This window comes from Chaetura pelagica, unplaced genomic scaffold (genome assembly GCF_000747805.2).
Source record: "Chaetura pelagica isolate M959 unplaced genomic scaffold, ChaPel_1.0 scaffold79, whole genome shotgun sequence".
NCBI classification, from domain to species: domain Eukaryota; kingdom Metazoa; phylum Chordata; class Aves; order Apodiformes; family Apodidae; genus Chaetura; species Chaetura pelagica.
Window position 1 is genome coordinate 1,179,275 of NW_009969339.1, and position 12,892 is coordinate 1,192,166.

The window sequence follows — 12,892 nt, forward strand, 5'->3', positions numbered from 1 at the left end:
TAATAATGGAAGAATTAAATTAACTGCAAAGAGTTTGCTGAAGGCACACCCTACCCCAGAGCAGACAGCCCCTTCAGCCTGGGGTACCGCTCCCAGCTCAAGCCCTATGTGCTGCCGAGGGCTTTGGAAACTGGCTGTCATGCAATGGAAATATTTGGGCTGTGGGCAGGATTCTGGATAAACTGATGGGGAAGGGGAGGAAAGGAAGACGAAGAGAAGGGGTTGTGAGTGGGAAGGTGTTGCATACCACTAACACTTGTGCAAGAGAGACTAGAGCAACAGGGCCCCACTACCATTAGTGTTCCTCCTCTGCCACCTGTAACACTTTGCATTCCCATGTTCTCCAGTCTAACACTGGCAGTCAAAGGGATGGAAATCCATCCTAGGGATGGGGTGAGGAAAGAGGCAGGCAGGAATTATTTCAGCAGCAGACTGCAGCCCCTCCTGTTCTTGGGCAAGATCTCCAACTGCTTCACTGGAGAGGAGGGTGGGGAGCTTTGTCCGCACTGTACCTTAACAAAAAAGCCCACTGAACTCCCACATTCTCTAGCAGCTTTGAAAACCCCCTTCTCAAGTCTACTGTGTGACACCCCTAAACACAACAAAGAGTATCTGAAGTCTGAAAGCAGCTTAAAATAAAAACAACTCAAAGGGAAAACAGGAAGAGAGTGGAGGAAGGGGACAGAGTCCTTCCTCTGCTGGCCCCTGGCTGGAGGCAAGCAAAACAGCACACAGAGCCTCTTGCTCCACAGCACAGCAGTCCATAGCATTCACAAGGCAAACATAGCATCATCTTCCTTTGCTTGCTTCCGATGATGGCCGGCAGAAGGAGGGGAGATGGATGTTCCTGTTGAGGAGCTGGACAAAGTGGGTAGCCGGTCTGCAACCTTTGCTCGCTCTTCCAGAAACTTGTCAAACTCTGGGGCAAGAGAAGAGCAGAGCATTAGAAGCGATGGAGGTTTGTGGAAGAGCCGAGGTGCTGCCAGTAACAGCTGGAGAAAGGGGTTGGATGGCAAGTCTTACCTTCACTGGTCACACCTTTTCCATCCTCTGACTCTCCCTACAGAAGGCGGAAAAGGGCATGGTTAGAAACAAGGTAGACAAAAGGATCTCCACAGATGTGATTCTTTGTCTGCATGGAGAGAGACAGGATGGTGTTGCCCCAGTTCTGCTGTACAGAAATGTTTGAGTGGCCCTGAGCCTCAATTCATTAGCTATGCCTCCCAGAAGGCTAATTATACTGATGTGGTATTCCAAACCTTGTGTCCTTGGCTTTTCTTCCCTTGCTCCCTCCCAGCAGCCTGTGCCAAACATTCAGCAGAGCCAGTGCTGTTGTACACTGCCTGAAATCCAGCCCCACAGACAACTCTGGCAGGACTGCTGACTCAAAGAAAATAGCCCCACACTTACCACATCAGTGGAGAGCCACTTTTCTATGTCTTCCATGAAACTGGCTTGGGGAACTGGCACCTGGGACAGAAGGAAACAGACTGATGAGGCCAAGTAAAGAGAGGATGTTCAAGGAAACCCACTCTGGAAAAAGAAGGCCCAACACCAAAAGCTAAGCCTCTTGCTCCACCATCCAGTCAGCTCAGGCCCTTCCAAATCCAGGCAGTGCCACCACAAAGCTCTCCTAGCTACCAGTGCCACTGCTCACCCGCTTCCTCTGCCCCATCCACACCCAAGTATGCATAGTTTCCAGGATACATGCCATTAAAAGCATCTGGGGTTTGGTTGTTGGCTTTAGGGTATTAGGCCTGGACCAGGCTTTCCATTTTGGTAAGGACTCACTAGATGGAGACTGTCAGCTTGTGTTAGGCAGCCAGAGGACAAGAGACATGCTTTCCTCCAGGTTCTCCCTTCTACAAACAAGTGACAGTCTGATGTCAGCGTCTGTGATGCTGAAGATATTGGATGTGCCAGGTTTGGGACCACATTAAGAGGGACAGACATCTGCCAAAAAGTGATTCCCTTGTAGGATCATGAAGCACAACAGGATCTGATATGACACCAAACTACAGAAACAGGACCATCAAAGATAAAGTCCTCTACAATTAAATTTTATTTCCAGTATGGACAAGGCTGGCTCACAATAGTCCAAGTCCCTGACCAATTAAACACCAAAGAGACACCTTCCTAGTGGACAGAGATGACCTTGAAGGAAATCAAGTCTGATTCAAAACCCCAGATCCTTTTCTCCAGTCATAAGCTCCTGAACAAAGCTGAGAAAGGAGCAGCCCTTGCTAGAGGCTCCACAAGCAGAAGCATGAGAGAGTATTTTTGAGAACTTATTTATTACTGTCACAATATGCATAGATCCCTTGCTCTCAGGAAAATGGGAAGACCAAGAAAAAGAGCAATGCTTTCTTACCATGGACAGGCAGATTTCGCCAAACCATGGAGCAAGTGCAGATAGTTACCACAGCTGGCAGATGGATGAATGAGGATGGAAGAGGATGTGTGAGATGAGGGGAGTTTTGCAGTGAACTGGCTTTGTCTACCCAGAGTGGAATTCTTTGGGGTAGAAGTGCATTCAAGCTAACTGGACAGCATGTGGGGAAACTTCCTCCAGCAGACATCAGTCTAGGCAGTGCCCATTTCAGGAAGACAGGCTAACAAGCTACAGACCTGGGAGCCATGTCAAAGCCTCAGTGTGCCTGAGGGCAATTAATCGGAGGAATTTCTGCTGGAGATACTTCTGAAGGCTCCAATACTTTAGCTAGAGAAGGAGGCTTTGAACAAGGCAAAAGCCAGAATGTGTTTTCCTCCAAATGGGGCAGCTCATCCTGCGCAGGAGAGGCTGCAAGGGGAATGTAGTACAGCAGCCTTCCTCATCATGCCACCACTTAGTGCCTCTGTCCCAGACTTCCACCCCAAAACAGGCCATCCTCTAGCTGAAAGGATGGCACATGCTCTCTTGGCCGTGGAGCTCCAAGGTTTTTTTCTCCAGACATGTTTACTTGAGGAAGGACTGACACTCTGTCTGCTTCCTTCCCAAGCTTGGTCTCCACTACTGGCCCAGAACAGAGCTGCTCTATTTCAGTTTGCAGTCTCTGCTGATGTCTGCTGTGCATCCTCAGGTACTGTGCCAGCACCAGATCTAGTTCAGCAGCCCCAGCCTCCTTCCTCCCTGCTGGTGATCCATGATCTCACCATTCCTTGCCGCATCATCCACTTAGTCAGCTGGGCTCCATCACTAGAGGCACCAGACTCCCCCTGGTTGAGAGAAAGTCTGTACTGAAAGCTGCTATCACAGACCATGAGGGAGAGGGGAGGCAGTGAGTTTAGGGTAGGGGAAAGAACACACTAATACTCATGGCCTGCTTCTTTGATTGAGAGAAGGCACCTGGACTTGGAAACCTGCTGAAGAGGAATAAAACATACATTTCCAAGTAGAAATTTCCCTGCAGATGTAAGGAGGCCATTCTGTTCCTGAGTTAAGCCCAGACTTTCCACAGTTCCCCACCTCTGGGTGGTGAGGTAGAGAGCCCAGGTAGGAAATGCAGGTTGGTGGAGACTTGGAGGTATCATCAGTCATGTTAAAAGCTGGATTTTTTTTCCAAACAGAGAGTACAGTTATTGCATTGGTGAGCAAGGAGGATACTGCCATTGCTGGTGATGCACTAGAAGCTCTGTGGCCACTTACCGTTCCTGTGTTCTGCTGCCGGGCATCCAGGGCACCTGCGAGTCCTTTGGACGCTTGGGGATCTTCGTACTTTACCCTGAAAGCAGCAAGTTAAATAATACACAGGCTGATGAGATGCCTGAGAGTGAAGAGCAGGAACTCCCGAACATATATTCAGGGCTTCTGACTGCACAGCTTTTAATCTCTTGTCATTCTGCTCCCAAGAGCTTCTAGGGGGGTGTGCAAAACCCCTACCAGAGGTGTAGCCCACCACAAAACAGACTAATATCCTCACTGTGACATCACTGTGGATACCACAGTACAGTCCTGGCACATAACAGAAGGATGACAAGGCATCATATGAAAACAACTGCCCAACAGACTAAAACACAGGCTTACAGAGCTAGGTGCATAAATGATGACACTCATTTGTTCTGGGTTGACAACAGAAGGAAGATAACTAACACCGACTGATGAGAAGATTACAGCTACTTTAGAAAGGATTTGAGCAGCTAGCCCCTACTTATTCACCTACCTTCACAAACACAAACATAGCTCAATAACATCTCCATAACCAATACAACTCAAGAACTGATGGTAGCAGAGACTCACTGGTCTATGCTACAGAGAAGGTGAGACCAGACGATCAGAAGAGACTAGTGTTGCTTCAAGGTTTCCAAATGCATCACTACAAAAACCTCTTTCCACACACAGACATGTCTTGCCCATCATCTCCCTCATCCCATTCCTGTGTCCCCTCTAAGCTGCTACCATGCATGCTAATGCCACACATCACCATTTGATCCATGCAGAGTGAGGAAAACAGTCCGTCCACGCTGGGAGAATGAAGCCTCTCCTAGAAACTCCCTGCAAGTCTCCCCTCCAGCTGCTCCTGGACTCCTTTTTGCAGATCCAGCACACCATCAAGTGGAGCAGTTTTTCTTGGGGTCCAGGGGCTTGGGCCACCGGCACTCAAACTTCTCAAAGAAGTGCTCATCGGTGAAGGGGCCACTGTGGACAATGGCATCAAGGATGAAATACAATGCTGCTATCATGCCACTGATGAGGAAGAAAGGTAGGAAAGGCTTGAGATGTTTCAAGCACCGCTTTGCTGAGACACACATGAAGCACGGGGGGGATCAGAAACAAACCCCAGTGGCCCTGCCTGTGCCTGCATGTTCTGCCCAGGAGCAGCAGGGCAATGTGTCTGTTCCGATGGAGAGAGATGAGAGCAGAGGCTGGTGAGTGAAATGGGAAGCCTGAGCCAAGAAGAGTAGAGGCTACCTGGCAGGAGTGCAAGTGCAGGCAGAGGGAGGGCAGTGAGGAATAAATAGAAGATGTCTCCTTACTTGTGCAGAGATCACAAGCCTCAGTCAGTTAAGGATTGCACCACAGCAGAGAGGATATGATTCCACTCCTGCTCAGATCCTCCTCAGTCTCCAGCACTGAGCGCATACCAGTAGCTCGGATTTCAGCTACAGATTGGGCACTATTGGCATCACTGTTTTTGTCCTGGACTACTTCTGTCCTAAGGCAGCACACTCCAAGTAAAAGTGGTGGGGAAACCCACAGGCAAAACACATGAAGTCATAGATTTTCCCACCACTTTTACCAGAAGCAAGCTGAGGCAGAGAAATGGTAGATACTTTAACTTCCTACTGCCCAGCTGCAGAACAAGGAATTCCAGCAGATGGAGATCAGGAGCACGGATCACTGAGGGCTGGAAGCAGCCATGTGCCTTTGGGATCTACTGTTTGGTAACTGATGGAGAGCAGTGGCTTACTCTGATAGGCAGAACAGAGTGAGATCAGCCACAGTCTCTCAAGCCGAAGGGAATCAGTCAGCATAGCTCTTGTTGGCTCCTCCCAGAACAAGGATTCAGGAATCCACTCTTCACAGTACAGAAGCAACCACTTCAGTTCAGCCATTACTATGGAGACCCAACTCTTAATGCTTTACAACAGGAAGTCTCTCAAACACACTATGGAGGAAGAAACATCAATCTCACTGACCAGCAGGGAAGCTGAGGCACAGAGCAGTGCTCTGCCTAGCAAACCACAACTGACTGCATACCCCCTGCACTCCCATTCAGTACTCTGCCATTAGGCTGCATCAATTCAGTGATTCCCAAATTCAGTATTACCCCAGTCAGGGCACAGGAGTTCAGAGACAGACCAGAAAACTCAGCCAGTCTCACTCCACACCTTCACCTCCAGACACTAAGTCTCTCCAGCACACGCAGCACCACAGTTCACTGACACAGTGGTGAGGGACATGTGCACACAGAGGCTACTTCCTTCTTCCCATGCCCGGGATGACATTATGAAGCAGAGATGACAGCAGCAGGAAGAATGACTGGGAACACAGAGGCCATCCTACAAAAACTGTGCGTCAAAAGAGTGCATTTCTATCGCATTCTGCTGTCTCCCAGGAACTGCTGCTGGTCAGGGTCACAGCCCCAGCTTCCCCAAGACCTCCCCCCCTTTGCAAGAAGTGTGGACAGAGCAGAGTGAGCTGTTACACTCACTCTCTGCGCTGCTCAGCCAGCGAGCTGCCGCGGGTCAGGGCAAACATGTCAAACTCTTCTTCCAGCTTGCCAGAGGTGTCGAGGGAGTGCAGGCCTGCACTTACACTGTTTGAGCCCAGGTCTGTGGGAGAGAGAGGTGGGTGAGCAGGAAGCACAGAGCAATAAACAGAGGGTCATGGGCTTGGAGGGTGCTAGGTGGAAAGTCAGTGTTAGGACAGGCTACGCTGCTCTACGTCCTCTTCTCTATCCTGCCCTGCAGCTGCAGCACAGTCTATGTGTGCGCAGTGCTGTGGGTGAAGTAACAGTAGCAGTTTCTTAGCCTGCTCAACAGATATTTTTAGCTCGGTCTTGGGCAGCAGCAGCAGCATCAATTTACTGCAGTGATGCTGAAGGCTAGATGTTCCTGACCATTTAAGTAACTTAGATTAAATTGCTCCATAACCTGTGGAGAGTATAACCTGTGCTTCTCAGCCGTCCCTCTGAGGCACGGTTGCCTTTGCAACACAGCTCGGCTGCTTTTCTTCTTCCAAACCTCAGTGGTCAGCATGACACCACACAACAAGAGAGGCAACTACACTGCTACTAGGCACTGGAGAGGGAGCAACTTCCTCCCCTACCCTGCTGGAAGGCTCAGTCCTTAGCCACAGGCTAATGCTGAAGTCTTTCTTAAGTCATGTCCACCTCCTGCATATGAGGTGTGGATGCTGAGACATATGCTTCTGTGCCTTGGGACATAGAGAAGTTTCTTCATGAGTTTATTATGACAATACAACCTACTTCTCTAGGTTACTTTATGAATATGACTAATTCTGAAAGGTGATTCAAGGGCATGAAAGGAGTCCCAGAACGGCACATGAGAAGGACTGAGGTATAACTGCGTGGCAACGTACTCATTCCAGCCAGCTGAGAGGAAAGGTTGTTGGTGACTTCAGCCTGTCTCACTGCAGAAGGAGAACTGGGTCCCAGGTCAATCAAACTGTTATCTGCCTCATTTGGTGCCTTTGGAGAAAAAAAAAAAAAAAAAAAGAAGATGGTGGAGAGTTTCTGAAGCTCAGACACCCTGACCCACAATCCCAGCTCATTAATGCTGAAGAGGGAAGCCTTTCTGTCCCATTGGAATATACCAGCTGTGAAGCCTCTCCTTGTGAGAGAGGGGACAGTTATCAGAAAGCTAGCTGGGAATAGTGACCCAGGGCAGGATACACCTTGGTAACCAGCTCCCAGCTCTGCTGGATGTCAGTAAGTAGGATAGGTGCTGGTTCAGAGGACAGGGCAGTCAGTACTCAGAGGACAAAGGGAGGCTCATGGGAATTGGTCCTCTCAACGTTCAATACTAGGAAACCATAACTGCTGCTGGTCTGCTCTTGCTCTTTGGGTGACAGGAAGGCTCCCACTGGCAGGGGCTAGCAGTGGGAACTGCAGTGTCCTGCACACAAGCATGGCCTGGTGCGTCTGGTCTGGGAGAACAAAGCCTACAGCTTTTAAGTGGGGCAGACTGAGCCTCTCCAATTCTGCAGGACACCGCCAGTCCTGCAGGATGCAAACTGAGCTGCACAGAGGGGCAGTTGCTCTGAGTTACCTTTACAGGCTGACCTGTCCGAAGACGCTCGAACCTACAAGAGAGATGACAGGATGCATTTCAGTAGCATCTGCTTATTCACCCACAGCCCAATATTTCTTATAAGGCTTGGCACAGTCAACCCTCTCCTATGTACCAGGAAAGGGGGATCGTGGCCCAGGGCCCAATTCCCCCTCAAGCCTAAAGACACCCTAACAAGGCCCACAGATTTGATGTCTCCTGAGAGGTGGTGTGAGGAAGCTTCTTGTGATCCTTAAGAGGTACCAAAATGGTTCAAACCTAGCTCTCCAGACACAGGGACTAAATTCTCCAGACTTCATGCACCCTAGCCTAAGAGATGGTTTTGATGAAACAGAAGAAAAAAATAAATGGGTGATGAACCTACCCAGGCAAGTCCTTTCTATCCCTGTCTGCCTGAAAGCTAGAAAACCAGCTTTTTCCATGCAGTTCCCTCCTTCTTTTTCTGGATTATGCTAGAGGGACATCTTTATATTCCATCTGTAACTTAAACAGCAGTTTTGAAGGGACAGGAATAAATCAGCAAAAACTGAAAACTAGTTTTGTTTTCACAGATGGATGATATAGGCTGATACATCTTGAGCACTATCCTCATGGCCAGATCAAAAAGGTGAGATAGAAGGCCTTCAACGGGCAGTAAATTCTTGTGGAAGAGCAGAAAAAGGAGGAGAGAGCTACCTTTCATAGCGCAGAAACATGTTGTTGAGGTTGTCATTGACAAGGAGCAGCTCCTCAGTGAGTTGCTCATGGAGGACACGGGGAATCAGCTCCAGCACACGCAGCTGCATGGCTCTGCATGTCCGATTCAGCTCCTGCTCACAGCAAGGGGAAGTTACCACAAAGGTCAGGTTAAGGCAGAGCACTCACAGATTTGGAAGTCTGACTGAGACAGATGAGTCCAGAGCCTGATAGGATTTATCAGCAAAGGCTAACAGGCAATAGATATTGGTGTGAGATGTAAACTGAGTCTGAGCTTTACAGACAATAATTGTATGCCTCTTGTGTAACACATCACCTAGAAAGAAAGGCCCTTAGAGACTACAAGTCCACATATGAGATTGTTCCAGCCTCAATAATGCAATGTCCCTTGGCTGTTAAAACTTCACATTCCCTTTGTCTCCCTTATCCCATTATAAGCTCTACACTAAACTGCCCATTTTTTCCCCATGCTTGGCACATGTCATGACTCAGTCCATCAAGTCATTGCTCAATCAAGCTGCATGTGCCAGCCCTGGGCCCTGCCCGTGTTCCTTACTTGCAGCAGCTCCAGATCAGAAGGCTCAGCCTGGGATGGCACCAACTCTGTCAACATCTCTGACATGACCTTCATGTTTCCGTTCACCACTTCCAGCTCACTGCGCAGCTTCCCAATCTGCAAAAGGAAGGGGAAGTGACAGCCCTGCCTGGGAAGGCTGTGGAGATAGCTGAGGTAACTCCAAATGGTGGTGCACTACATGTGTGTGCATGTTCACAGAGCTGAGGGGAATGCCACTGGAAAGCTTCTTTGTCACCACTCAGTTTAGCTCTGGGGAGCTCCCAGGAAGGAAACTCCATTACGTACCATTAAGTTCACTTGCTGCTGACAGATGCCAGGCCCTCACCTGGGATCTCTGGCCACTAGTCAAGCCTTCATTTCTAACAGCCAGCAAAGGCTGCTGTTATGATTCAAATTTCTCCCCAGATAGCAGCTCCTGTGTAGCAGCCGCTCAAATCCTTTAATTTCCAAAGCAGTGTAAGGGGGTGGAAAATGAATTACTATTCAAAATATGAGCCTTGGCTAAGTGTGCAGTTGAAGCTTTATCCCTCTGGTTTCAAAAGCTGCTAACGAGCCTCTTGAAAACAGTTCCTACCCTTTGTTCTGTAAGGGGATGCAGCTGGAGGCTTGGTGCTGAACCTGGTGTCATATGAAGTCAGGGAGAAGAAGAAGAAAAGACAATGGGGAAACAAGTGAGAAAACCCTGGTCTTTGGAAACCACATAGCCAGGCAGGGTTGATTCATATAAAGCTACCAGTGAGGGAAGATAAACAAAGGTGATAAGGAGGCATTTACTGAGTGACCTTTTGCTGTAGCGTGCTAAAAAGACCTTGGACAAAACTTTTGTGTCAGAGTACCCCACTTCCCTATAGTCAGGAGATCTTCCCTCCACCTGCAAGCACCCGTGTCTTAGGAAAATGTAACCACGGTATGTTTGTGGCATCCCAGCTCATCACTGTGGCCCATAATGGAGTTCTGGGGAGCTCTCCAGGGACTATGCTTTAAAGGAATGGGTCCTTGAGGACAGAGGCTGGGGAAGGACAGGACAACGGTCTCAGAACACTGTTTGCAGACCAGCCCCCATACACATGGAGAGTCAGCAGCACCACAGGGCTTGTGTCCAACTCACCTGCTCCGGTGTGGGTGTGATGGGCGTGTCACTGGAAGTGCCTCTTCCAGCAGGCAGGGTGACAGGGTGGAGGATGGACTCTGTCTGCTGAGGGGAGTTGACTGCAGGTGAGTTCTGTCCAGACTGGGAGTTGGAGCTGAACACAGTCTACAGACAGAGGTGGGAAAAGTGACAGACAGAAGGAGTTGTTAAGACACTCACAGCTGACAGAGCAGTGCAACTAGGAGAGAAATGTTTATGGCAACTCCCTATCTGCTTTCAATAGCTCTTCCAGCAAAGAGGTTGACCTGGAGCTTCTCACTCCCCAAAAGCCCTCTGAATGCAAGCTAGAGTTCCTGAAGTGGCAGCTGCCCAACACCCTTCTCTTTAGCAATGCTTCCATACCCTCTGTGGTGTGTGGATGGGTGACAGCATGTCCAGATCAGTCATGGGGAACTCCAGGCCCTTCCGTCTCAGGTCTTCATAGACAGCGACAACACCAGTCAGGTCTGGTGAGCTGCGGAAGGCGTCCGCCCAGGACTGGGGAGAAGGAGACAGTACAGCCCATCATCATTTACAGCAGTACAACACCTAAAGACAAACACTCTCTGAACTGGCACGGATGCTCATGCTTCTTGGCTCACCTGGATGAGGGTCAGCACCTTGTCATGCACTATGGCAGGTGGATTGTTCTTTGGCAGGATTGTTCTTACCAGGACACCTTCTACAAAGTCCTGGCTGGACACAAGGACATGGAAGCGATGCCCGCAGTTTTTGACGCATGTCTCCAGGACCTTCAAAGGCAAGGAAGCATTAGCTATAGCCTTCTCTGCCTGTGTGTGTTCACCTTGTTGGCTGTAGGTATCCGTGTGGTTCCAGCCAGGGAATCAGCTTTACAGCAGGATATCACAGAGCTGGGAAAGAGCCCTGGCCACTCACCGTCAAAGCCAGCATAACTTCATGGAAGTTCTTGTTCCCTACAATTCTCTTCTTAATGGCTCGGAAAGCATCTTTGGGTCTGCAGGAGAAATCAGATAAAGAAAGATCATCAGAAGGTCAAGAGCCACCTACAGAGAGGTAAAGCAAAACAGCCACTGGCTCTGGATGCCTCATGCTCAGCAGGTGACCTTCTTCATCACATTTTCATGGCAGCTTGAAGCAAAGACTGATAAAGAAGCTTCTGCCTGTGGTTCTTCAAGAGGAGCAGGGTCCTGCTAATGAGTGCTGTTTATTAAGTTGGAGGCCTCTGTGCTGAAGTCTGCAACAACTCAAGGTGCACAGTACATAACAGAGAGTAAAGAAAAAGCAATGCTAGAAATGCACTACTTGCAGGTAGAGCAAAATTCCACGGCAGAAAGACTCAAGAGAAGGAGATCACAAGAAAGCCTGGCCTGGGTTAGAAAGAGAAAGGGGAGAGTGAGCTGCAGCAATTCCTGTGTTGTTCAGAGAGAAGCTGTTTAAAATTTCCCTGGAGGAAAGGAGGCTAAAAAGCAGCAGGGGAGATGCAGTAGCAAAATCTTGCCTATACTGCAGGTAGGCAAGAGACCAGCAGCATAGCAGGGTTTCCTTAACCTTTTTCAGAGAGGAGAAGCACTGCAGTCTCAGTGCACTGTGGTCTTGTGAGAGGGCAGAACTGAACCAATGTGCTCTGGTAGAGCACAGGAAGAGAGGCTAGGCTGGAAGAGCAGTTGTGATGGAGGAGAATGGGGGGAGACACTGAGGCAATGAGGATGGCAGGATTGTATTTGCTCATAGGGCTGTGTGGCTGCAATGGGTGGGCATTAGCAAGGCAGTGGGAAAGCCCACCAGGCCAGGAGGGTACAGCTGTGTTAGTAGGAACCCAGAACTGGAACAGCAAGTGGCCACAGCTTGGGACTGAGAACTGTGGGCAGAAACAGGTATATTTTCTCCATGGGGACAGCATAGAAAAGAAGTGGTGAGAGATCTGTGAGTAGAGATGTTTGACTTTGTTTTCATGCAACTGTGAAGCTGAAAACTGGGCTTGCTAATCCTCTGTCAGCATCACTGTGGGGTAGGACAGCAGGAGTGAAACCTACATTTTTAATGCCATGTAGCACCTTCTGTTTTACATGCTGCTTTTGACATCTCCAGAGTGAGAAGGAGCAGAACCCCTTGAATTAATTGGCAAATCCCCAGGGCCAGAGTTAACAAGTGTGGCCAATTTCTGAAGATCCTTGGAGGCAAGGGCTCCCCTGCCTCCTTTGTGCATGGCTGACTGGCTGTATATGAAAATACCTGAGAAGCAAACCCCAGTAGGACCTATGCAGTCAGAAGACTGAATAGCAGCCCCAGATTTTCCTCTCTCCTCAGTCACCAGCCTGCAGGTTTCTACATTCCCAGAGGAGAGAAAGAGAGGGGTATAAAGGAGGAAGAAACTAAAGTGGAAGAGACTTTGGGAGGTGGGAAGCAGCCTGGCTTGAACTGAGGTTTCTCTGGGGACCCTGAAGGCCTGTTTGAATGGCTCCCAGCACTCAGAAAGATCATGGGGAAGTATCTGACAGATGCTCTGACAGCTTTGCTGTGTCTCTAGGTCCCCTAGCAGAGTCTCATTTAAGGGACTGTTGGGAAGCCTCACTTATTACCTCCACCGGTGTATGCTACCACTGCAGTGTAGGGATATGGTGTTACAAGGTGTGCTGGGACTCGCCACTGGATGGGCACCCTTGCCAGTTTCCTTACCCTTCTTCAGTCTCATTAATGATGTCACAAATCTCCATGTTGAGAGCCCAGTCCTCGTTTCGCAGGGACCCATCAGTAGC

At 49.3% G+C, this 12,892-nt stretch overlaps 1 protein-coding gene across 2 annotated transcripts; it reads right to left on the reverse strand.

Moving 5' to 3' along the window:
• Nucleotides 1-371: 371 nt before the first annotated feature.
• TOM1 (target of myb1 (chicken)) lies at nucleotides 372-12,892 on the reverse strand. Of its 2 annotated transcripts, XM_010005774.1 has the most exons (14): nucleotides 12,813-12,892; nucleotides 11,052-11,130; nucleotides 10,757-10,906; nucleotides 10,518-10,652; nucleotides 10,134-10,280; nucleotides 9,005-9,121; nucleotides 8,428-8,561; nucleotides 7,732-7,765; nucleotides 7,043-7,151; nucleotides 6,153-6,273; nucleotides 3,647-3,722; nucleotides 1,411-1,470; nucleotides 1,024-1,060; nucleotides 372-919 (listed from the first exon to the last, which is right to left on the reverse strand). In XM_010005774.1, the coding sequence occupies exons 1-14, from the start codon at nucleotides 12,848-12,850 to the stop codon at nucleotides 771-773; spliced, it is 1,386 nt and encodes a 461-aa protein (XP_010004076.1). In that variant the 5' UTR covers nucleotides 12,851-12,892; the 3' UTR covers nucleotides 372-770. The 2 variants fall into 2 exon arrangements, with proteins under 2 accessions (XP_010004076.1, XP_010004077.1); XM_010005775.1 differs by lacking the exon at nucleotides 10,518-10,652 and having other exon boundaries at nucleotides 12,813-12,889.

Coding starts and splice junctions, on each gene's coding strand:
- TOM1 (XM_010005774.1), bottom strand. CDS start 12,850: ATGGAGATTTGTGACATCATTAATGAGACTGAAGAAGG. Junction 10,907..11,051: donor AAGTTATGCTGGCTTTGACG/GTGAGTGGCCAG, acceptor TTGCCTTTGAAG/GTCCTGGAGACATGCGTCAA. Junction 10,653..10,756: donor AGGTGCTGACCCTCATCCAG/GTGAGCCAAGAA, acceptor CCTTCTCCCCAG/TCCTGGGCGGACGCCTTCCG.